At 47.2% G+C, this 23985-nt stretch overlaps 1 protein-coding gene across 1 annotated transcript in view; it reads left to right on the forward strand.

The window, feature by feature from the left end:
* The window catches only part of LOC147608375 (keratin-associated protein, putative (DUF819)), an 85116-nt gene that overhangs the window by 60866 nt on the left and 265 nt on the right, over window positions 1–23985 (forward strand). The window contains exons 5-6 of the mRNA XM_086788861.1: window positions 22718–22968; window positions 23168–23985. The exon at window positions 23168–23985 is cut by the window's right edge and continues 265 nt beyond it. Of these exons, the coding sequence (XP_086644987.1) occupies window positions 22718–22968; window positions 23168–23491 (575 nt within the window). The 3' untranslated portion in view covers window positions 23492–23985. The remainder of the gene's footprint in view (window positions 1–22717; window positions 22969–23167) is intronic.

The following is a 23985-nucleotide window of genomic DNA, read 5'->3' on the forward strand; positions in this document are numbered from 1 at the left end:
CAAATAACAATGGAGCAAGTGGGCAGCCCTGTCTGACCGATCTTTTAAGGTTGAATGAGCCAACCACAAAGCCATTGAGCATAAGACTTGACTTAGCACCAAAGCTGAGCACATAAATAATGTTTGAGATTAAGGGTCCAAAACCCAACTTGGCAAGCACCCTGCTAAGAAATGACCAATGGACTCTGTCATAGGCTTTCTCTAGGTCCAGTTGCAGCATGATGCATTTTTGCTTCTTCTTCTCTGCCAGCTCTTTCCCTAATAGGGCTGCATATATGTTGTCCATTATGGATCTCCCCTTAATAAAGCCATGTTGTCTGGGGGAAATCACATTTTGCAATAAAGGAGTCATTCGCATTGCCACAACTTTAGCTATGATTTTATACAAGACTGTAAGCATGGTGATTGGCCTCCAATGTGAAAAACATTTGCAGGCCACCTGTTTAGGAATCAATTTGATTAGCCCTTCCTTCACACTTTTCTCCAATTGTTGATGCTTGAAGGCCTTATTCACTATGTAGGTGACTGGAACCTTGAGATATGACCAAAACTCGAGGAACAACTCCACAGTAAGGCCATCCCAGCCAGGGGATTTATCCTTCCCCATTGCTTTCAAAGCATCCAAGCATTCATCTTCTTGGATATTTCTCTCAATCCATTTGGCTTGGTCCATCTCCACTACCTAAGGGATATTGTCTAGAAGCCAATTTTCAGCAAAGAATCTTTCCGTTGGCTCATCCTCCTTCAAGCTTAGAGTATCCCCAAGGAATGTGGTCCAGGCAGCAGTCAATTCCTTGGGGTCTGAGATCATTTTTGCCATTGCTATCCCTAGCATTGGATATGTATTCTCTATCCCTCTTCTCTTTGAGAGCTTTGAAGAAGAATTTTGAAGGGGTTTGAGCTTGACCAAAGTACCACTTGCTTGACAATAATCTCCCTTTTGCTCTCTTGTTTTCTATCTCCTCCCACATATTTTTACATTTGATAAAATCTCTCAACTCTGCTTGAGACAAGGGTCTGGACTGTCTAATCAAAATCAAAGCATCCCATTCCTCCTGCAGTGCCTCTTGTTCTTTTCTCCTCATTGCTGCTATGTCCTTTCCCACTTTTCTGATTAAGCATTGCATCTCTCCCACAAATTTATCCCATGCCTGGGCATCGTGATAAGCCCTTAAGTCCAACCTTGTAATTGCAGCTCTAGTTCCATCCACAAAGGCATCTTCCCTGATGAGAGAATTATTTACAATGAGTTTCCTCTTATGAAAAGGCAATCTATCCTCAGCCCAGCAATTATTGCTCTCCCAAACCCACCTCAGGGGAAAGTGATCAGAAGAGGTGGTTGCGTGGTCAACTCATGCCTTAAAGGTGTGAGGGATCCATCGTGCATCCTTGTTAAAATAAACTCTGTCAATCTTGGAAGGCTAGATAAAATGTCCAAAGAAAGTTGGGCATCATGCAAATGACGGCTTTCATAAGCTGTGGCATGTCCTCCTTGATTTAGGACAGCCAGCTCCAATGCAACTTTCGGATGCATTACACTCCACACAGAAAGGTTTCTACAAGTCTGGGATGACTAACACAGACCCACTCGTAATGGCATCCTTGAGGCAAAAGAAAGCCTCTTTCTCATCAACTATCCATTTGAAGACTACCTTCTTCTTAGTGAGCTCATAGTTGTCTGCGGGACGTGTACCACACCACAGGCATGTAAAAAATGGTAGCAGCGAAACGAGGAGCACGGGACGGGAGTGGAACGTTTTTTTTTCAAGGTTGTTTCGCACTAGCCGTATGAAATGGTACGGACGTTTCGTAACGTACGATACAGTACATTTCCAAAACATTTCTGTTGAGACTGGCCGTTTTTTTGACCTTTTTTTTTGCCCGTTTTTTTTTCTAGCCGTTTGGGACGTGGACCTTAGCTCTCGTATATAAGCTCTCTCTCATTACTCAAGTGAGTCGTGACCATCAAGCCCCCCCCCTCTCTTGAGTCTTGCTCAAGTGACCATCAAGCCCCTCTCTCTCTCTCTCTCTCTCTCTCTCTCTCTCTCTCTAGTTGAGTTCGCTGCCCAGTTCTGCTCGCTGCCCAGTTCGCTTCTAGGCCTCAGTTCGCCTCTCTGCCCCCTCGCCAGTTCGCTGCCCAGTTCTGCTCGCTGCCCAGTTCGCTTCTAGGCCTCAGTTCGCCTCTCTGCCCCCTCGCCAGTTCGCCTCTGTGTCCCCTTTCGCCTCAGTTCGCTGCCCAGTTCTGCTCGCTGCCCAGTTCGCTTTTAGGCCTCAGTTCGCCTCTCTGCCCCCTTTCGCCTCAGTTCGCCTCTGTGTCCCCTTTCGCCTCAGTGCTGGCCCCCTTTCCCCACCCACCCTTGCTCAGGCCCCCAAGGCAGCAACATAACTCTCTCTCTCTCTCTCTCTCCTCCCTGCCTGTGGGAAGGACTGCAGAGTGATTTGGAGGAATGGCCCCGAGTCTCCAAGAGAAACTCGAGGCCCTCGAGATGGCAATGAAGGCATTAATCAAGGAGAACAAGAAGACATCCGATTCCAACCTCAATGAGGTGGAAAACAAACTACACAAGCACATCATAGCTCTCGAAGCACGGGTCACGAACCTCGAACAAGAGAACACGGCACTCAAGGAGGAGGTGAGTGCATTGAAAGTGGAAATGGTAGCCATCAAGAATGCTGAGAAGGAAGAAGGGGAGATCAATGACAACACTCTCACGGCCATCAAAGAAGAGATCTCCAAGGAGATCACAAAGGACATGGAGGGAAAGCTCGAAGCCAAGCAGTCAGGATGGGTCGAGGTGGTGAAGAAGAACATCCGTAAAGAAGTGAGGGAGGAAACTCAAAGGGAAGAAAACCAAATCATTCACACCACCATTGAGGAGGAGAAGATGAGGCATGCCCGCCGCCTCAACATTCGAGTCATGGGTATAGCCGACACACCCGACTCCACTCCCGAGAAAGATGGACAGCTTCTATGCATGAAGCTCGGCTACAAGGAAGAGCACCCTCTCCCCTTCACCAAAGCATGGAGAGCCGGGAAAGACTCAACACGCAAGCGAGCCCTCATCCTACAGTTTGCAGGAGAGACAGAGAGGGTCACCTTCATGAGGAAGAGGGTCATACTACGGGGTTTAGAGGGAGCTCCTATTTTCTTGGATGATGATCTGACGAGGATGCAGCTTGAGCATAGGAGAACTTGCATGCCACGAGTCTTACACGCGAGGAGAGAAGGCAAGAAGGCCTTCTATCGAGATGGTCGGGTCATCATTGATGGCCGGCCCATGGATTAGCGGTTTGGGGCCTATGGGACACAGACCAGGCCACTGACAGAGATACACATAGCAGTATGGAACTGTAATGGTTCACTATGGGTGCAGCCTGGACGACTGGAGCATGTTATGGTGGGGAGAGACATCATACTTCTGACAGAGACACATCAGAGCCCAGAGAGAGGGCTACCTCGAGTAGAGGGATTCCAGTGGGAGTCAGCATACAGGAGGACCACACGCCAGGGTACCTCGAGAGGGTCGGGGGGAGTAGCAGTCCTATTCAGACGGGAGCTACAGGGGAGACTGAGAGTGGTAGCACAGGATCCAGAGGCCAGATACATGTAGATTAGCTTACAGCTCTCACAGGACAGGGTTATATACATAGCTCTATGTTACTTTTCTCCATCAGGATCCTCCTATGTCATTACAGAGGACATGCCACAGGAGGAGGAGATAGGAGCCTCGCCATACACTTGTCTGTCAGAGGAGATTATGCATTATTCTACACTAGGGGAAGTATTTCTTACGGGCGACTTCAATGCCCACACACAAAGCAGACAGTGTGAGGTGTATGACTATGATGACATGGAGATCCTCCACCCTGTGGATCCAGAGGAGATAGGGGCTAGTCGGGCATCAGAGGACACTGGACCAGACAGAGGACATTATGGGGACCACTTACTAGAGTTGGGAGCCAGGCATCGTCTCGTTATTTATAACGGGATGCTACAGTGGTCGGGATCAGGAGGGCTGACATGCTTCCCACATGGGGGTCATACACGGACCGGAGGCACGGTGGTAGACTACATTATGGGGTCTTTGGAGGCATCACAGCTTGTCACCTCATTCTCCATTCCACCTCGTCCTATTGGGGCAGATCATACATACTTGGCATTTTCACTAGCCGGATCACCAGTATCACCAGTCCCCCACATATTGACGCCACACACTACCATCTACTTCACACATGACATGGCAGACATATACACTGGCAGAGTAGAGGATGGGCTCCTACTCATGGATCCCCTGGCATCTATGGATACCATTACAGCCCAGCTCGCATCACTCCTACACACGGCTGCATTACAGAGCTTCCCACATCGTGTACACTCAGGAGAGCATGCGAGACCTGGGACTATGCCCCAGAACAGATGGTATGATGACGAGTGCAGAGCCCTATACTCATGACTCTGCATACAGAGAGCTTTGGGAGCCATCACAGAGCAGGAGTCGAGGAGAGAGATGAGGAGACTTACTCGCCGCAAAAGGCGGGCCTTCGCAGAGATGCAGGAGCTAGAGATCTTTCATTTCTTCATGAGTAGAGATAGCCTTGTCTCATGGCGGCACTTTAGAGAGCCCCGGACCCCGACACCTATTGCAGACCCACAGACATGGCACACATATGCAGAGGGTCTATACCATGCCCCACAGCAGCCACCTATACCTCAGCCACAGGAGCCTCGACCTACCACAGCTAGCTTCTTTACCCACTCAATGGTACAGGAAGCTATCCGCCGCCTACAGCATGGACGGGCCGCCGACCATATGGGCCTGCAGGGTGAGCATCTCATATATGCAGTAGATTCTTTAGCTCCTTTTCTTGCACACCTGTTTAACAGGGCACTAGCAGAGGGTTTGCCTGCGGAGTGGACGATGCACACCATTGTGCCGATTCACAAAACAGGGGATATGCTCGATCCGAGCAACTACAGGACGGTTATGGTTGGCCACGTGCTGGCCAAACTCTATGGTGCAGTGCTGGAGCAGGAGCTTAGCCTATATGCTGAGCGAGCAGGTTTACGCTCATCAGGGCAGGCAGGCTTCAGGAGAGCTTTCTCTACCGCTGACCATGTATTCACTTTGAGATGTATGATTGATCAGGCCAGAGTGAGGAAGAGAAAGCTCTATTGCTGCTTTGTGGATTTCCGCAAGGCATTTGACACAGTACCACGAGAGAGGCTCTTTCAGCGCCTGCAGTCTCTTGGCATACCAGCAGATATGACATGGGGCATCTATGCATTATATGAGCAGGTTTTTGGGCGAGTCAGATGTCCAGGAGGTATGTCCGAGACTATTGCTAGCACCATTGGTGTGAAGCAAGGATGCCCACTTTCCCCCACGCTATTTGGGTTATACATTGATGAGGTGGCTGACTTCATTACACGGGGAGGCGGAGATGGAGTTGATTTAGCAGGTACCTCAGTACATATTATGCTCTATGCTGATGATATTGTATTAGTGTCTGAGTCCCCAGGTGGTCTACAGCAGCATCTACATGCACTCCATGATTTCTGCACACAGAGGGGTCTTACTGTGAACCTTGGGAAAACCAAGGTTATGGTCTTTCATACATCGAGACAGGGCAGGAGTCAGCTGACATTCACTCTCGCCGGATGCCAGGTGGAGGTGGTGACATCATACGTGTACCTAGGGGTTACCTTCTCTGCAGCAGCCACACGCTTTACCATGGGTTCAGCAGCCAGAGCTAGATTGACACGGGGATATGCAGCATTGGCTATGCTAGAGAGACAGTGCCACCAGGCGCATTTTCAGGAGCCCCGGACGAAGGGGTGGCTATTTGACACATTAGTCACACCGGCATTGATGTATGGAGCAGCAGTATGGGCGCCAGGCCTTGCTACCCATTGGTGGACTCAGATAGAGAGACCACAGGCCCTCATGATGGCACGCATGATACGCAGCAAACCGTCAGTACCTCATGACATTATCCGAGCAGAGTTTGCTACGCCTCCTATGATGGTAGAGGCCATATTTCAGACTATATGCCTGCTAGACAGATTCAGAGAGATGCCACAGGACAGATTATCATACAGAGCTTTTCAGGCATCTAGACAGTTGGCTGAGGCAGGAGACAGAGGATCATGGTATGCACAGGTCACACATTGGTTCTCACAGCATGGCCTAGACATGGATCATCTACCACCATTCCAGTATGATAGGGATGCACCACATATCCGTCTCTCTCATAGTGAGAGGAACAGAGTATTGAGACAGGATCTATGGCAGCTCTATACACGAGAGACATGGATATCGCCTACACAGCCTCTTCCACCGAAGATGCTATACTACAGAGATCACTTCATGAGTATCACTGATGATGGATTTATAGAGAGGCCTAGATACATGGAGGGCTTTTTACCACACGGCTCCCGAGTGGCTATTGGTCAGCTCAGAGTTTCATCACACCGATTGGAGATTGAGACTGGCAGAGCAGCACGGATCCCCCGAGAGGAGAGGGTATGCAGATTGTGCAGAGAGGAGGTGGAGAGTGAGGAGCATTATGTATGCAGATGCAGAGCATATACAGCCATCAGAGAGAGATATCCCATTTTATTCAGAGAGCCACATTCCCTACGCCAGATCTTTGAGACAGCAGACCAGCGCATACTGGGGAGATACATTCTAGACATACAGCGCCACAGAGAGACATTATTACAGGCTCAGACAGCTCCAGAGGGGGGGCGACAGACACAGATTACTACATTTTTTCAGAGATCCATACCCCTCCCAGCCCCTACACGGCAGGGAATTACTCTCCAGAGAGCAGAGACACTTAGAGCCCGCAGGAGACACAGGACACCTGGCTTTCGGACACCACGCCTATACCAGAGAGGGATGACAGAGATCAGAGCTCAGTTTCACAGAGAGGGTGCGGAGCGACTGGCTCGCTTCAGAGCACACCCAGGCATGTTCTTCAGGGAGCTGTGGACACCCCCTTCACTGATGTATACCATTTTATACCCCCAGTATGGTACAGGATGGAGCTAGCTAGGTTGCATATCATGATTGTATACTCCATGCATATAGCTTTGCATTCTCCTAGTAATAGAGCTCCATCCCCTGCACACCCAGATTCAGCTTTTTTATTCAGTACTTTTTCATTTTGTTGGGATGACAGAGGATACCCCATACAGGTACTCCGATTTGTCTCATAGGCCGAGTTCGGTCTTTTGGAAGACGTTAATAAAATCTTTCTTTCTTTCTTTCTCTCTCTCTCTCTCTCTCTCTCTCTCTCTCTCTCTCTCTCTCTCTCTCTCTCTCTCCGCTCCCCTCCCTCTCTCAAGCTCTTAACTTTCAAGCTCTCCCTTCTGAGTCCCGCTCTTCATTACACGGGGAGGCGGAGATGGAGTTGATTTAGCAGGTACCTCAGTACATATTATGCTCTATGCTGATGATATTGTATTAGTGTCTGAGTCCCCAAGTGGTCTACAGCAGCATCTACATGCACTCGATGATTTCTGCACACAGAGGGGTCTTACTGTGAACCTTGGGAAAACCAAGGTTATGGTCTTTCATACATCGAGACAGGGCAGGAGTCAGCTGACATTCAGTCTCGCAGGATGCCCGGTGGAGGTGGTGACATCATACGTGTACCTAGGGGTTACCTTCTCTGCAGCAGCCACACGCTTTACCATGGGTTCAGCAGCCAGAGCTAGATTGACACGGGGATATGCAGCATTGGCTATGCTAGAGAGACAGTGCCACCAGGCGCATTTTCAGGAGCCCCGGACGAAGGGGTGGCTATTTGACACATTAGTCACACCGGCATTGATGTATGGAGCAGCAGTATGGGCGCCAGGCCTTGCTACCCATTGGTGGACACAGATAGAGAGACCACAGGCCCTCATGATGGCACGCATGATACGCAGCAAACCGTCAGTACCTCATGACATTATCCGAGCAGAGTTTGCTGCGCCTCCTATGATGGTAGAGGCCATATTTCAGACTATATGCCTGCTAGACAGATTCAGAGAGATGCCAAAGGACAGATTATCATACAGAGCTTTTCAGGCATCTAGACAGTTGGCTGAGGCAGGAGACAGAGGATCATGGTATGCATAGGTCACACATTGGTTCTCACAGCATGGCCTAGACATGGATCATCTACCACCATTCCAGTATGACAGGGATGCACCACATATCCGTCTCTCTCATAGTGAGAGGAACAGAGTATTGAGACAGGATCTATGGCAGCTCTATACACGAGAGACATGGATATCGCCTGCACAGCCTCTTCTACCGAAGATGCTATACTACAGAGATCACTTCATGAGTATCACTGATGATGGATTCATAGAGAGGCCTAGATACATGGAGGGCTTTTTACCACACGGCTCCCGAGTGGCTATTGGTCAGCTCAGAGTTTCATCACACCGATTGGAGATTGAGATTGGCAGAGCAGCACGGATCCCCCGAGAGGAGAGGGTATGCAGATTGTGCACAGAGGAGGTGGAGAGTGAGGAGCATTATGTATGCAGATGCAGAGCATATACAGCCATCAGAGAGAGATATCCCATTTTATTCAGAGAGCCACATTCCCTACGCCAGATCTTTGAGGCAGCAGACCAGCGCATACTGGGGAGATACATTCTAGACATACAGCGCCACAGAGAGACATTATTACAGGCTCAGACAGCTCCAGAGGGGGGGCGACAGACACAGATTACTATATTTTTTCAGAGATCCACACCCCTCCCAGCCCCTACACGGCAGGGAATTACTCTCCAGAGAGCAGAGACACTTAGAGCCCGCAGGAGACAGAGGACACCTGGCTTTCGGACACCACGCCTATACCAGAGAGAGATGACAGAGATCAGAGCTCAGTTTCACAGAGAGGGTGCGGAGCGACTGGCTCGCTTCAGAGCACACCCAGGCATGTTCTTCAGGGAGCTGTGGACACCCCCCTCACTGATGTATACCATTTTATATCCCCAGTATGGTACAGGATGGAGCTAGCTAGGTTGCATATCATGATTGTATACTCCATGCATATAGCTTTGCATTCTCCTAGTAGTAGAGCTCCATCCCCTGCACACCCAGATTCAGCTTTTTTATTCAGTACTTTTTCATTTTGTTGGGATGACAGAGGATACTCCATACAGGTACTCCGATTTGTCTCATAGGCTGAGTTCGGTCTTTTGGAAGACGTTAATAAAATCTTTCTTTCTTTCTTTCTTTCTTTCTAGGGCCTAGTCTCTCTCTCTCTCTCTCTCTCTCTCTCTCTCTCTCTCTCTCTCTCTCTCCGCTCCCCTCCCTCTCTCAAAGCTCTTAACTTTCAAGCTCTCCCTCCTGAGTCCCGCCCTCTAGGGCCTAGTCTCTCTCTCTCTCTCTCTCTCTCTCTCTCTCTCTCTCTCTCTCTCTCTCTCTCTCTCACAATGAGGTCCAGAGGAACGGAAAAGCATGAGGATTTTGCCTTATATACCACCACTAGCAAGAAACCTACCGGTAATTTTGGATCATGGAAATGAACGTGCAACTTTTGCAGGAAGGGTTACACAAGTAGCACCACGAGACTCCTTGCACATGTGTCCAAGCTTGGGGGGGAAGTTGCGCCGTGCAAGGAGATTCCTCAAGAAATTGGGAATGGTATAGTGAAGAAGTACTCGCTCATCTGCAACCAAGGCAAATGTGGACGTGGAGGAGTCGAGTACCTCCGCATCTGTAATTCCTTCCCCCATCCCATCGGGCTTCGGCTCCGCATTGGTCAATTCCAACTTCCAATCAAAGAGGCCAAGGGGTAAGAGCTCTCTGGCAATGAGGGAAATCACCATCGGTGCAAACATAAACAACCTTACATATGTGAAGGTGAAGATGGAAGCCGTGAATGAGGAGATTGTGCGCATGGTCATTGATTGCAATCTCTCCTTCCATGTGCTTAAGGTCCCACAATGGCACAAGATGGTGATGGCCATTGCGGAGGTGGGACCCATCCCATGGCAATTAGCATGGTATCACCTACCATGAGATGCGCACCACCACGCTTTATAACGAGAGGCAAAGGATCAACGACAAACTCACACCCATGCGCGGAGAATGGGCAGAGTATGGTTGCTCTATCCTCTGCGATGGATGGAGTGATCGGAAGAAGAGGGGTATCATGAATATCCTTGTTTCATGCGCTCTCGGCACATTCTTCTTATGCGCCATGGATATCGGAAAGGCAAGGAAAAGAACATCGGACGACTTTATCCATCGTTATATCCAACAAGCCATCATAGAGGTGAAATTTGAATGATGAGTCTATGTGCATTGCGATTTGAGTTTAAACTATTGAGCCTATAGTATCTATGTTCAAGCTTCTAAAGAAGGTCATGACTCATTGCATCTGTCATTGTGTTACATATAGGTCGGGCACGAAAATGTTATTCAAGTCATCACAGACAATGCGTCCAATTGCCACAAAATGGGACGCTTGGTAGAGATGGAGTTCCCATCCATTGTATGGACTCCTTGCACCTCCCATTGTCTAGACCTACTCATGAAGGATGTGGGGAAGCTAGAGTGGGTGAACAGGGTGGTCGCACAAGGCCTATCAATTGTGAATTTCTTCACAAAGAAGGTGAAGGTGCTTGCTATGTTTCGCGAGTAAAGTGACTTGTAGCTTAAGAAGCCCTCTTCCACGCGGTTTGCCTACATGTGGCTTCTCTTGGAGCAGCTATACAACGTGCAACCGAAGCTCCAGATGATCGTGGTCTCCCTGGATTTTGTTGCATGGCTAAGAGAAGAGACCGGGACTAGTGCGGACGAGGCCCGAGCCGTTCAACGGCTATGCATGAGAGAGTCTCATTGGCGCGAGGTGCATGCCATTGTCATTGCGTTGACTCCCTTGTATAGGATTTTGCGCATAACCGATATGGAGGGCTCCACATTGGGGCTACTCACCTACTTCATGCGAGAGGTCTTAGCCGAAATTCGTGTGACCATCGTGCTTGATGAGGAGAACCACGACATTTCTATGGAGGGGACTAGGTAAACCCATGTCCCATGAGCCATCTCGATTCTTCTTCTTGCTCTTTCTTTTTCCCGTTTTCAAATCTCTTTCTTTTTCCTTATTACTTAATACTTATTAACCTTAAATTGGCCTTTTTGCATTCTAGGGATTCCACCGAGCCTCCACCCACTCCACGATGTGACTCGTCACTCACTTGTGGCGCTTGTGGAGAGGTGGTGGCGGTGGATGCATAGACCTATCCATGGTCTTGCGGCATTATTGCATTCCGCCTACAAACTACCAAGGCTCTTCGCCAATGAGGAGCTACTTTCTGATTGGGATGCCTACTTGTCAAAAAGATACTTCCGGTCCACGAGTAAAGAGAGTTCCTCCAAGAGCTTATTCGGTACAATGATCACAGGGGGGAGCCGCTTTAACGAACCCACTTTGCTCGAGTAGGGAGTCGAGGATCCGGCCACTTTTTTGGTGGGAGTCATTTGGTTATCAAATGGCTCACGTACAAAAAAATAGATTTGAAAGTCTCGTCACAGGTGACTATTGAATATTCAAGAGTCAACTTTCAAGACTTAACTTTATACTTTAGAGTAGTAACTAGTTCTTACATTCTAACACTCTTATTTTCTCATAGGATTGCTCTTTGGAGGCATGTGAGAGGAACTGGGTTTCCTACTCACTCATACACACAACGATACGTAATCGTCTGAGCACCATGTAGTTAGAGTGGCTTGTATATTGCCGCTCTAACATTCGCATGGTGGAAAAGATGCATGACATGGAGATGTCCAAATAGGTAGAGATCTCCGGAGATCTCCAAATAGGTAGAGATCTCCAGAGTTCAAAGTTCGATTCATGATTCATAGCATGTCATGAGTGATGAGTCGTGACTAATAATTTATAAATGCTTGCTTTCAGGTGAATGTTGATGAGTTCAAGTTGACAGTGGACACTCTTAAGAGTGTCCACAAGGAGTGAGATCTAGATGAGGAGACTATATATGCCGAGCTTTACTGGGAGCTAGAGGAGGTTGACCGTCGAGTTTCTCGTACTCGTAGAAGTCGCACAGCTAGAGGTGTCACACGAGTAGGAGACTGTGGATGCACTGCTCGGCGCCCTACTTCGATTGGCCCAGTGGCTACATATGTGAGGCGTGGCTCGACTTTGACTAATAATTTATAAATGCTTGCTTTCAGGTGAATGTTGACGAGTTCAAGTCGAGAGTGGACACTCTTAAGAGTGTCCACAAGGAGTGAGATCCAGATGAGCAGACTATATATGCCGAGCTTTACTGGGAGCTAGAGGAGGTTGATCATCGAGTTTCTCGTACTCGTAGAAGTCGCACAGCTAGAGGTGTCACACAAGTAGGAGACCATGGATGCACTGCTTGGCGCCCTACTTCGATTGGCCCAGTGGCTACATATGTGAGGAGTGGCTCAACTTTGAGAAGCTCTTTAGCAACTGGTGCCGAAGAAGAGGATGCTCTTATTGCAGACATCAGAGAGCTCGAGTACAATGGCGAGGGCAATGTTCTTAGCGAGGGCAGATTTAGGTTGGCCTTTGATGATGGAAGCACCTCTAGTGAGGGCATTCCTTCCCCTAGTGATTCCTCCGAGGAGGAGGACTAGAGTCTAGAGTCTAGATATTTTTGTACTTAGTGTTGTGACTAGTCACTACACATTTACTATCGTGGGCCGCGGACCACGGCTCTTATTTATGGCATGCCGCACGCATATGTTCACCATTCATGATTCTTTGTACTAGTGTTTTAACTTGTTTCTAGTTTATGACAACTTCTCTAGACTTTGCATCTTTAAATGTGTACAAATATCTATTTTTCAGGTATTTTTTTAAAGTGGACCATACCTCAATCGAACTTATTTTTCGAAAATTAAAAGTTCCGTACTGGTACCGTTTTTTCGTACCTGAAGGCTGACAACTATGGGTGAGCTCATGCAATGGCAAAGCGATCCATGCAAAGTGCCTAATAAAACACATGTAATATGAGGATAAACCCAAAAAGCTTCGTTCTTCATGTATGGAAGATAGCTTAGGCCAATTCCGAATGGCTTCAATCTTTGCAAGATCCATCCTGATGCCATCCTTTGATACAAGGTGCCCCAAATCGTGAATCTCGGAAAGAAAAACTTCACTCTTTTTTCGCATTGATGAAAAGCTTGTGGTTACAAAGCTCTTCAATTACATTGGCCAAATGCTTGCGGTGTTCCTGCTCATTTTGGAAAATACCAAGATATCATCAAAAAACGTACCTACGAGTTTCTGTTGCTTATAAATAATGCGATCCATCATTCTATTGAACATGGCCAGGACATTCATGAGACCAAACGGCATAACCAAAAACTCGTATAACCCAAATGACGTCTTGAATGCCGTTTTCTATATATCCTGTGGTTTCACACGCACGTAGTGATACCCACTCTTAAGGTCAATGTGGTTGAAACATGCAGACCCATCGAGGTTATTAAGGAGGTCATCTATGCACGGGGTTGGAAATTGGTTCTTAATAGTAAGCTTATTTAAAGCCCGACAATCCACACATAACGAAAGGAACCATGCTCCTTCGGTACTAGCAAGATCGATGAGCAATATGGTGAAGAGCTTGGTTGACCAAACTCGGGTCTATGAGGGCAAGAGGACGGAAGACAAGATGTACGAGAGATCAGAGCAAAACATCACAGCATGAAATGGGTGAGTGAAAATATGTACAAGAGGTCCTCTAATGTGAGGAGACTCAGTGAAGAAGACCGGTGTAGAAGCAAAGACAATATCGGAGTTGAAGCACGGTCGATGACGAAGGCTCGCGTTGATGCGAGGCAAAGGCACTCCGTGAGGTGGTCGATGTCAGGCTGGCATCGGTGGATGCAGCGGCACTCCGAGGTGGTAGATAGGTAGCGGAAGGTGAAGTGATGCAGACTCTTGTGACAAGGGTGCTGTGGTACTTGAGGGGTGATGAATAGCAGAGAGGGTTGCCGCCCCGAGTGGTGTAGTGGTGCAAGCTGTGGTGACAAGGGTGTTGCAATACCTGAGTGGTGGTGAGGAGCAGAGAAGGCTTCCGTCCAAAGTGGTGTTGATGAAGATAAGCAGAGAGGGTTGCCATCCCAATGATGTGAGATGGTGAGCAGAGAGGGCAGTTGTCGTGAGGTGAACCGTAGAAGAAAAACACAGATGTGTTGTAGCAGAGAGTGGATTGGCTGCTGGTCAGCCCAGTAAAGGGGCTATCGGCCAGCAACACAAGACATAAAAACCCAAAAATAACCAAATAAACCAAATAAAAACCCCTTTTTAGGGCTGGAAAAATGTCATTCTCACACACCCCCTCTTAGGGAAAAAAGGTGACCATGAGAGAAGACGAGAGAAAATGAAGAATACCCAAATAAACCAGATAAAAACCCCTTTTTAGGGCTGGAAAAATGTCATTCACACCCCCCCTCTCAGGGTAAAAAGGTGACCATGAGAGAAGATGAGAGAAAATGAAGAATACCAAGGTCCCACACAAACACTCTGGCAGAAGGAGTGTATCCCCCTTTGAAAGAAAAGTCTGATAAAGTCAGAGAGTGAGATCATGATGGCAACGGTGGTGATGGTGAGTTGATGTAGATGGGTTGATCGTCTCCCAATGAAGAAGAATCAACTTTTGGTGAGAAAAATTAGTCATCAGGGATTGCAAGTAGACGATCCATGCTGTGTGCTCTCAAGGTCTTCAATCCCTTTGCTCACAATAGCTTTGATACCATGTGAGGGCAAAAGGATGAAAGGACCAGATGTATGAGAGATCAGAGCAAAACAACACAGCATGAAATGGGTGAGTGAGTGTATATATGGTGGTGAGTGAAAATATGTACAAGAGGTCCTCTAATGTGAGGAGACTCTGTGAAGAAGATCGGTGCAGAAGCAAAGACGATGTTGGAGCGGAAGCACGGTCGATGACGAAGGCTCGCGTCGATGTGAGGCAAAGGCACTCGGTGAGGTGGTTGGTGTCGAAGGCTCGCGTCGGTGGATGCAAAGGCACTTTGAGGTTGTAGATGGGCAACGAAAGGTGAAGTGATGCAGACTCTGGTGACAAGGGTGCTGCGGTACCTGAGGGGTGATGAGGGTTGCCGTCCCGAATGGTGTAGCGGTGCAAGCTCTGGTGATAAGGGTGCTGCAATGCTTGAGTGGTGGTGAGGAGCAGAGAGGGTTGCCGTCCCGAGTGGTGTCGATGAAGATAAACAGAGAGGGCTGCCGTCCCGATGATGTGAGATGGCGAGCAGAGAGGGCTGCTGTCACGGGGTGAACTATAGAAGAAAAACGCAAGTGTGTTGTAGCAGAGACTGGGCTACTGTACCAAGATATGAACTGATGATAAAACGCTGGTGTGCTGTACTATAGCAGACAGTGCTGCTGTCCCAAGACATGCTGCAAGAGAAACGCTGGTGCTGAATGGCAAAGATGATGATCTGATGTCGGGCATGCGCCGGCAGGAGCAGCAGGTGTATGATGTGGTGGTGATTGATGTGATCACCGATGTGGTACTACTGCTGAATAATGAAGCGAATCTATATATGTGAGGTGGGCTGTTGATTGGCCAAGTAAAGGGGCTGTCGCCTAGCAGCACAAGACATAACAATCTAAAATTAACCAAATAAATCAGATAAAAACCCCTTTTGAGGGCTGGAAAAATGCCATTTTCACGCGGGGTCTAATAGCTCCGTCACTTTTTTCATAATCTCCTCTTGTTGTGCTCCGCTTACCCTATATGTGGGTCTATTTGGTGGGGAGCTACCCAGCACCAAATCAATGCGGTGATCCTTGGGTGACAGGTCTCTCAAGAGGTAACTCTCTCGGCAATGCATCTGCAAAAAAATCTTTGTAAGCATCTAAAAATTTCAGCCCATCGCTCGTAAGAGTCTCTACCTGTACATCATCATTTTTAACATTTTCTCATACAAAAACTAAGAATGCAAAAACACTCTTTTTCATTGCTTTATCAATTTGAACATGAGATCCAATTGGGATGGAGTTTCCCTCTTGGCTAGCATCAAAACATGCATGCGGCCCTTATGCATAAAAGTAATCCTGTTAGTTTTATACTCCTCACATGGCTCAATGCGGTGATGCCACGGCTTTCCCAGCAATACATCACATCCCTACAATGGTGCAACCAAGAAATTCTCATGGTCAAGATACCCTTGATGTGTATGGGCAACTTTCCAAATATAGGGGTCACTTGGACTTGCTTGCCCACAAAAGCACCCTCCGCCTCAATATGGGGTCCCATGTCCCCTACGTCAATATTCAATGTGGATGCCATCTCCATAGAAATGAAGTTATCTGTGGTACAATCATGAAACATAAATACTGGAGGTTGATCCTTGAGCTGTCCCCAAGCTTTGCAAACCATCCTCTCTTTGTTTTCATTTCATGTATTCCCTTACATTGCATGCACATTTGTCCTTACTGTTTCGCTTAGGAAACTCACGAAACATGTGATCTTTGCTACCACATGAGAAACATTTACCCATATTGCTCCCTTTGCTCAGGAATGAGACTAAACTTGTGCTTTTTCTGAGAGGCATCCTTGGGTTGCATATTTTGAACCTTACCATTATTCTTTACATCTTTCACAATAGGTTTATCATGTTGTCCGCTCTTTGCCCTTGAAAGCATGGTCTCCTTTGCCAAAATGCTTAAAATTGTGCATAAAATCTCTCCTTAAAGTCCTCCCATGTCTAAACAAGGCTTCTCATCACTAAAGGCAATGTCAAACTGGGCTATAAAAGCTTTTGCCTTGCTTGCATCATAATCACCATGATAGGCCTCAAATTTTACAGATTTGTCACGTGCTTCAAATTCTTTGAGTCTCTTGGCATGGTGACCCTCATCATCCAACTTTCTCTTCCCCTTATCCAATGGGGCAGCATTAGGTGCATGCATAAGACCATAACGAGAAACATGTGACATAGAAGTATGTGCTCTATGCAACCTTGACCTGTGCGACGGCGGCCTCCCAACACTTGCATTCACATAAGGATCCCTGCATGAGACTGGTTCACCATGGGTATACTTGGTGGCATGTGATACATAATCAGCTTTGGCTGTCCCAACATTATGCACAACTTTCAGCCCATGATGGGGCTCATCTCTAGCCAATTCCATAGGCAAAGTGGCGGCTAACATGCCTATCACTTTCGCCATGGGAAGCATACATTACATGTACATTAACATCATGTTCACCACTCTCTTTGCCATGTACATCCCTTTCTTTTCTCGACCCATGCAGGGTGGAGACTTGCTTGGAAATCACAAGAAGCCTCATCTTTGTGCACATAAGACTTGATCTTGTGAGACATAGCATTACTTGTTTCTCTTGGTGGGGGTTCTTTCACACAAAGTTTCCTTGCATTGTCTTTCACCAAATCTCCAGTGCGTATAAGGTAGTTGAGGACCACCTCTCAAGGATTCATACCCGATTCCTTTGCCATAGAATTCATAGTGTGCCACCATAGACTCGGCCTTTGTGGCCTCCATAAGCTTGTGAACTTATTGGTTATCATAGAGCATCTTGAGCTCTTCTTCCCTGGCATACAACTAGAGCCTGGCTAACACCCTCACAGAGACCATGACTGAAGCCTCCTTGGTACGAGTACACAAACAAGTACAAGTACGTGAACAAAGAGCCTCACCCAATAGCTCCAAGAACACCTCAGACAGAGGCAAAGCACCAACACCCAGACTCTTGTTGGATGAGCGGCTATGGAGGCTTTTGCACTACAACCGTCATGACTATGATACTGATGGAGAGAGAGAGAGAGAGAGAGAGAGTGAGATTACAAGATAAGACACTGTAGCTTGGGAACAAAGTACACTGCTTGATTGCTTGATTAATTTTCTTGTGAGTACATTGGTGCCCCTTTTATGGGCTGAAAGTACAACCTCTTCTTTGACCTTATTAAATGAGGTGCTTACCTCAAGGGAAGATTCCTAGGCTAAGAGATTGTACCCACACTTAGCTCCGATTCCCAACAAACCTCCCTTTGGAGTGAAGGAGTGGTGAGACCCTTATGCAAAAAAAAAATGTTTCATTAACTACTATGCTTTCCAGTCCCCCCTCGGCTGATTCACCACTCAACACCTCCCGTGTTGTGGTAACAGAATCCTTAGTAAACCTAGGCAGAGTATGACAACTAATCTTTGTCACCCCCCTTACTCTTGGCTAGGATTTATGAAATCTCAGAGTTTGGAACATACAAAATTAAGAAAAAAATACACATTTTGGGGGACAACCTAGGCATAGGACCCTTATTGACTCACACACTCACACACAGCTAAAACATTAAAATGTGGAAGTTGCAGGGACTTCCTATGGGAGAGGTTGGTGGAAAAGATGAGAAAGGGGTCCATTGTCTATAGGACATATGGTGTCTCCTTTAATGAAGGTGGGCTCCTCTATAAGGTGCCCCCTGGTTAAAGAGTCCCACGAATGGGTTTTAATGGGTTAAGAGGGTGCCTAAGGCTTGGACATGCCATACCTTGGTCCTTGGGTCCCGAGCATTGGCGGATGGCTGGTGCCCAACTTAAATGCTAAGTTTATAAAGTCTTATAGGAATACTTACCTGTCATGTGCACAGAGTGTATCTACCGTGTGCTACACGCACACAAGACTAGCTTCGAGGCTTAGGGAAGCTTGGAGCTAGGCAGGCTGATTGGCGAGCTGGGCTAAGGATAGACTAACGGGTGGGCACCCAAGTATGGACGGGTGGGCGTCCAAGTGTGGACGTCCGATGACCGGCCAAGAGTCTATAAAGGGGTGGCCAAGGTTAGTCAATAGTTCATAGAGTCTCGCATGTCTTTGTGAGAGCTCTATGGTCAAGAGCCTGGATCTAGTGCAGACGTGCACTACTTTATGCAGCCGAGGCCGGTAGCAGTCTCGAGGCCCGTGAGGGTAGCTCCGTGGCGGTATGGGACGTCACGGGGTAGAGATTGGTCGGTATTGCTGGTTAGCTCAGCTCGTGGCTCGGTGGGGACAACCAAGACTAGTGGGTTTTGCCCACAGGTGTCAAGGTTGGGTGGTGAGTCAGGCGTGCACCCTCTTCACGTTATTTGGCTTTGATTTGCAGGTTTCGAGTCTTGTATCAAGAGCGTTCTACGAGGAGATCCATGGGGACTTGGCAGTGGTATCAGAGCATGCGTCGAAGAGCGTGCAAGTCAGTAGGTAGAGAAGAAAGAGGTATGAATTCAAGATGACTTGTATCAAGAGTGTTCTATGAGGAGATCCATGGGGACTTGACAATGGTATCAAAGCATGCCTCGAAGAGCATGCAAGTCGGTAGGTAGAGAAGAAAGAGGTATGAATTCGAGATGACTACTGTTTTGTCGTGCATACTGCTGTTTTTTCAGAATTCAGCATGTTATGTTTGCATCGTTGGAACCCAAGTGGGTTGTGGTCATGGAACGGGTTGTCTTGTTAAGCAAGAAGAGTTGTTTTGGCAAGGGGCTATTGTGAATCAACAAACGAAAGAGAAAAGCATGAGTCTGTGGCTGTGTGAACCAGTCGGCAATGTGAACAGCAAGAGAAAGAGAGAGGAGGGGAAGAGTCTCCTTTTGCGACTGTGTGATTCAGCGAGGAAAAGCTAAGGCAAGCATGCTGGTCATCTGTGTAGGCTGCGCAGTCCATATGAGGGAACATGACAGCCGAGGATCCCCACGAATCAGTCGACGGCTTGTAGGTGAGAAGCTTCGCTGCAAATCGGCGATCGCCGTACTGCGAGAAAAAGCAGAAAGCGCTCGATGAACAGCCGACGGGTGGCAACCGTTTTTAAAAAAAATATTCTTAGCCTCTGTTTTTTTTTAAAAAACAACACGCCTTGCTTTTCGTTTTTTGAACCTATGTTGGGTTTTAAAAACCACCTTTCAAAAAGCGTGTTTTTTTAAAGAACCAAAAAAACATGTTAAATTTTTTTAAGGTTTTTATGCGACTTGTTGTGTAGCTTATGTGTTTTTTTAAAGTGTTTTTTTTCCAAGCTTTATGTGTAGCTTTTATAAAAGCCCTCAAGCATGGTTTTTTTTAAAAGAAAAAAAAACACAAAAGCAAAGCATAAAAACCATAGTTACCAAGGGACGGGGACGGGGACGGGGACGGCTAAAGGTAGGGAACGGGGACGGGGGGGTGGGGACGGTGTAGTGAGTAGGAGAGGGTGGAGAGGAAGGTGATGGACCGTGGAGTAGGAGAGGGAGATAGTGGAGAGGAAAGCTTGAGTAGGAGAGGGAGATCGTGGAGAGGAACTCAAGTCTTGGAAGGCTTGAGTAGAAGAGGAGTGGCTCCAAGCCCATTATATAGTTGTGTTGCTCTCTCTCTCTCTCTCTCTCTCTCTCTCTCTCTCTCTCTCTCTCTCAAATGGCCAGTGTTAACGGCTAGTAGCTGTTTATTTGAAAAAAAATGCCTGAAGATTTAGTTGTTGCAGCCGTCCCCGTCCCCTGCAGACGTCGTCCCCCCGTTCCCAAGGGGGGAACGCCCGTCCCCTGGTCACGTCCCCTCCGTCCCGTCCCCTTGGCCGTCCCCAGCCTGGTGTGCAGGTCTCTCTGCTCCGGACGGCGTTCCCACGTCCCACGTGGGCGTCCCTCCGTCCCCCTGTCACTATGATAAAAACACATGTTTTTTGGAAGGCCTATAAAATTTGCCTAAAGTGAGCTTCTTACCACACATCTCCTCGTACTCTCTAGCACTCTTCTTTGTTTCCAGTCAAGATTTTCTCTCACTTGCCCTCTTGAAAATGTCAATCCAAGAATCGGAGATGGAACCCATTCCCGAACGTGAAGACCTGACGGCTACTGAGGCCACCGATGGCGATCCTTTCGAAGATTTTGTATCCAAATCTGATTTTCAAGAGTTTAATTGCTTTCGAAGCTTCTTTCTCAGAACGTCAGGCACAAGTAGATGCAGGCTTTACAGAATTCCATCTCTTTATTGACGACTACCTTGTCTACTCTCTCGGGCATGGATACCTTGGCATCTGCATTAGGCCCTAACATTACTCCATAACAATTTGGGAGCGAGCAAAAGCAGCGTACCAAGGAGATTGTGGACACATGGCTACATAAGTGGCAAGTCCACTTCCAGTTTCATCCATATGACGATGGCAAAAAGATTCAGTTAACAGCAAGAACTCAAACCTAAACCAACAACTTGGGCATAGTTTGAAGAAGCCTTCAAGAAAGAATGCTTCGAGGCTTGGGGAAGCTTGGAGCTAGTCAAGCTGATTGGCGAGCTGGGCTAAGGATAGACTGACAGGCGGGCACCCAAGTATGGACGGGCGAGCGTCCAAGTGTGGACGCTCGATGACCAGCCAAGAGCCTATAAAAGGGTGGCCAAGGTTAGTCAATAGTTCATAGAGTCTTGTATGTCTTTGTGAGAGCTTTATGGTCAGGAGCCTGGATCTAGTGCACGTCTGTGCACCTGCTTTATGCAGCCGAGGCTGGCAGCAATCTCGAGGCTCGCGAGGGTAGCTCCGTGGCAGTATGGGACATCACGGGGTAGAGATTGGTCGGTACGTCTTACTGGTTAGCTCAGCTCGTGGCTCGGTGGGGACAGCCAAGACTTGTGGGTTTTGCCCACGGTTGTCAAGGTTGGGTGGTGAGTCAGGCCAGCACCCCCTTCACGTTATTTGGCTTTGATTTGCAGGTTTCGAGTCTTGTATCAGGAGCATTCTACGAGGAGATCTCATTACCACCTGTTCACATGCCACAAACCATGCCAAAATATAGGGCATTCGCACAGTTCATGGGTGGGCGTCTCCTACTTGTGAATTGGACACGTCATAGCAGGTAGCCACACGAAAACAAGTCACACGAAATTAGTTTCAAGCAAGCAGAGATGCGTGCATATGCATTATGCAATGGATATATCTCCCGTTCCGAGAACCTGTAAATAGCAGCTCTCCCCAAGCACAGAAGCTCCTTGGCCTCCCGTACCTTGGCACGAAATAGTGGAAGACCACTATGGCAGCCAAATGGTGACAGAAAAACCAGGGGGAAGTAGGGGAAGCAAGGCATTAGCAAGTTTTGTTTTGTTTTGTTTTTTTTTTGGGGGGGTAGGGGGGGCGGACGAAGGGGGGTGTAGTATAGGGGGAATTCCTACTCTGGCAAATTGATTGTGTGTGATGTTTTGGAATGTGACATATTTTGTATTGCTATCTGTTTGTACTTAACCTGGTGTCCTTGATCTGATTGACTTTCTGTCAATCTTGAGTAAAGAGTTCTGGACAGAACATTATGACGGGCTTAGTAAGTTGAACTTATCAGGAGAAAAACTTCAGGGTTGGCTAAAAACTCACCAGATTCTGCTGTGAATCATCCATCATTTCCAAGTTTGTGCTACTCCTTGATCACCATTGAAACAATATTTATTTTAATAAATCTATGGAGATCAAGTAGTAAACTTGCATGATGAATCAGAATTGGGAGAGAACGATTTGGAATCAAATGGAGTTCTCTGTTTAATCCATGCAAGCCTATATCAGCAGCATTGTTTTCTACATTATTCACCTAAACAATGCATTGTTTGTTTTTTGGATTGTAGATCATTATATTGTATTCTTTGTCTGTACTGGCTTCTTCCTTTTGGATATTACTCTTAAGTGCTTACAGGTAAATGAGCTTTTAGCTGAACATGTACTTGGAGGATGTACTTACCTTTTTCAATTAACAGTTGATCCAGTGAAGCAAGCAGATTGTGAAAGTCAAGCTGGACCACGGGCTTACCTCTTAGAAAATGCAACTGCTCTGGCTTTGTCTGCTATCATATGCACAGCAGGGGTTTACCTTGCTCAGACTCTAGGCATTCGTGGAGGGAACATTCCTTGCATTACAGTGTTGGTGGTACTACTGGCCACAATCTGTCCATCATGGGTGGGTCCCCTTGCCCCTGCTGGAGAAACCCTTGCGATCATTTTAGTACAGGTAATGCGTTTCTCCTTTCCCATCAAAATGTTTGAAAGGAGAGCTGTAATCTCAAAAACAGCAACCCTGGCCCGATCCAAAAAAATGGCTTGTTTTACCTTCTTGAAAAATCGATTGATGGAGCTTTCATTTTCACACTGTGTAGCATGGTTCATTAAAGACGTTTTGAAACTCAGTTATATATGTGTTGGATTTTCAGATCTTCTTTGCTGTTGTCGGTGCAAGTGCAAGCATTTCTAGCGTTTTCAGGACTGCACCATACCTTTTCCTTTTTTGCTTTGTTCAGATTGCTATTCATCTTGCACTTACTTTGAGCATTGGCAGCTTTCTTGGTTTTGATCAAAAGCAATTATTACTTGCCTCCAACGCTAATGTGGGAGGTCCAACCACTGCTGCTGGATTGGCCACTGCCAAGGGTTGGAAATCTTTGATTGTACCAGGGATTCTTGTTGGTATATTTGGTGTTGCAATCGCAACGTTTGTCTCAATCTTTCTGGGGGCTACTGTTTTAAAACATATGTAAACTTTGTTGTTTTGGTCCAATACATCATCCCAAACTGTTTGGTTTTTGGGGTCCTCTGGATCTCTTGTGGTTTCAGGCTTTGAAAGAACCACGTCATCAAAAACTTTCCAACTGTGTATAATGTGTGTGCTTGCAAGGCGCTGCTCTGCATCTCTCAATTGAGAGTCACCTTTCAAGATGGGAAGGGAGAACAAGGATGTCAACGCCACATTGGCTCGACATCCTATAGAAAAGTCCAACAGGCCAATGCAGCCCCCCAAGAAGCACCACAGGAAAGATATACTAAATGTGTGCCTACAAAACCTGCTTCATCACCATCGTTATACTAGCTGTATACAAGAGGTTGTGCTGAATGCATAAATTCTGTTAAATGGAGGAGCTACTGTTATGCAAACATGGCAATCCTAGGCAGCTGGTGTAAGGCTATCTGCCTTCAAAAAAATTGAGAGGTGAAAGAGAAAAAAATTATGGGAAACTGAAGTGGAACACACGGA

Source organism: Cibotium barometz, chromosome 53 (assembly GCF_041138505.1).
Source record: "Cibotium barometz isolate CiBa-2024 chromosome 53, ASM4113850v1, whole genome shotgun sequence".
NCBI classification, from domain to species: Eukaryota; Viridiplantae; Streptophyta; class Polypodiopsida; order Cyatheales; family Cibotiaceae; genus Cibotium; species Cibotium barometz.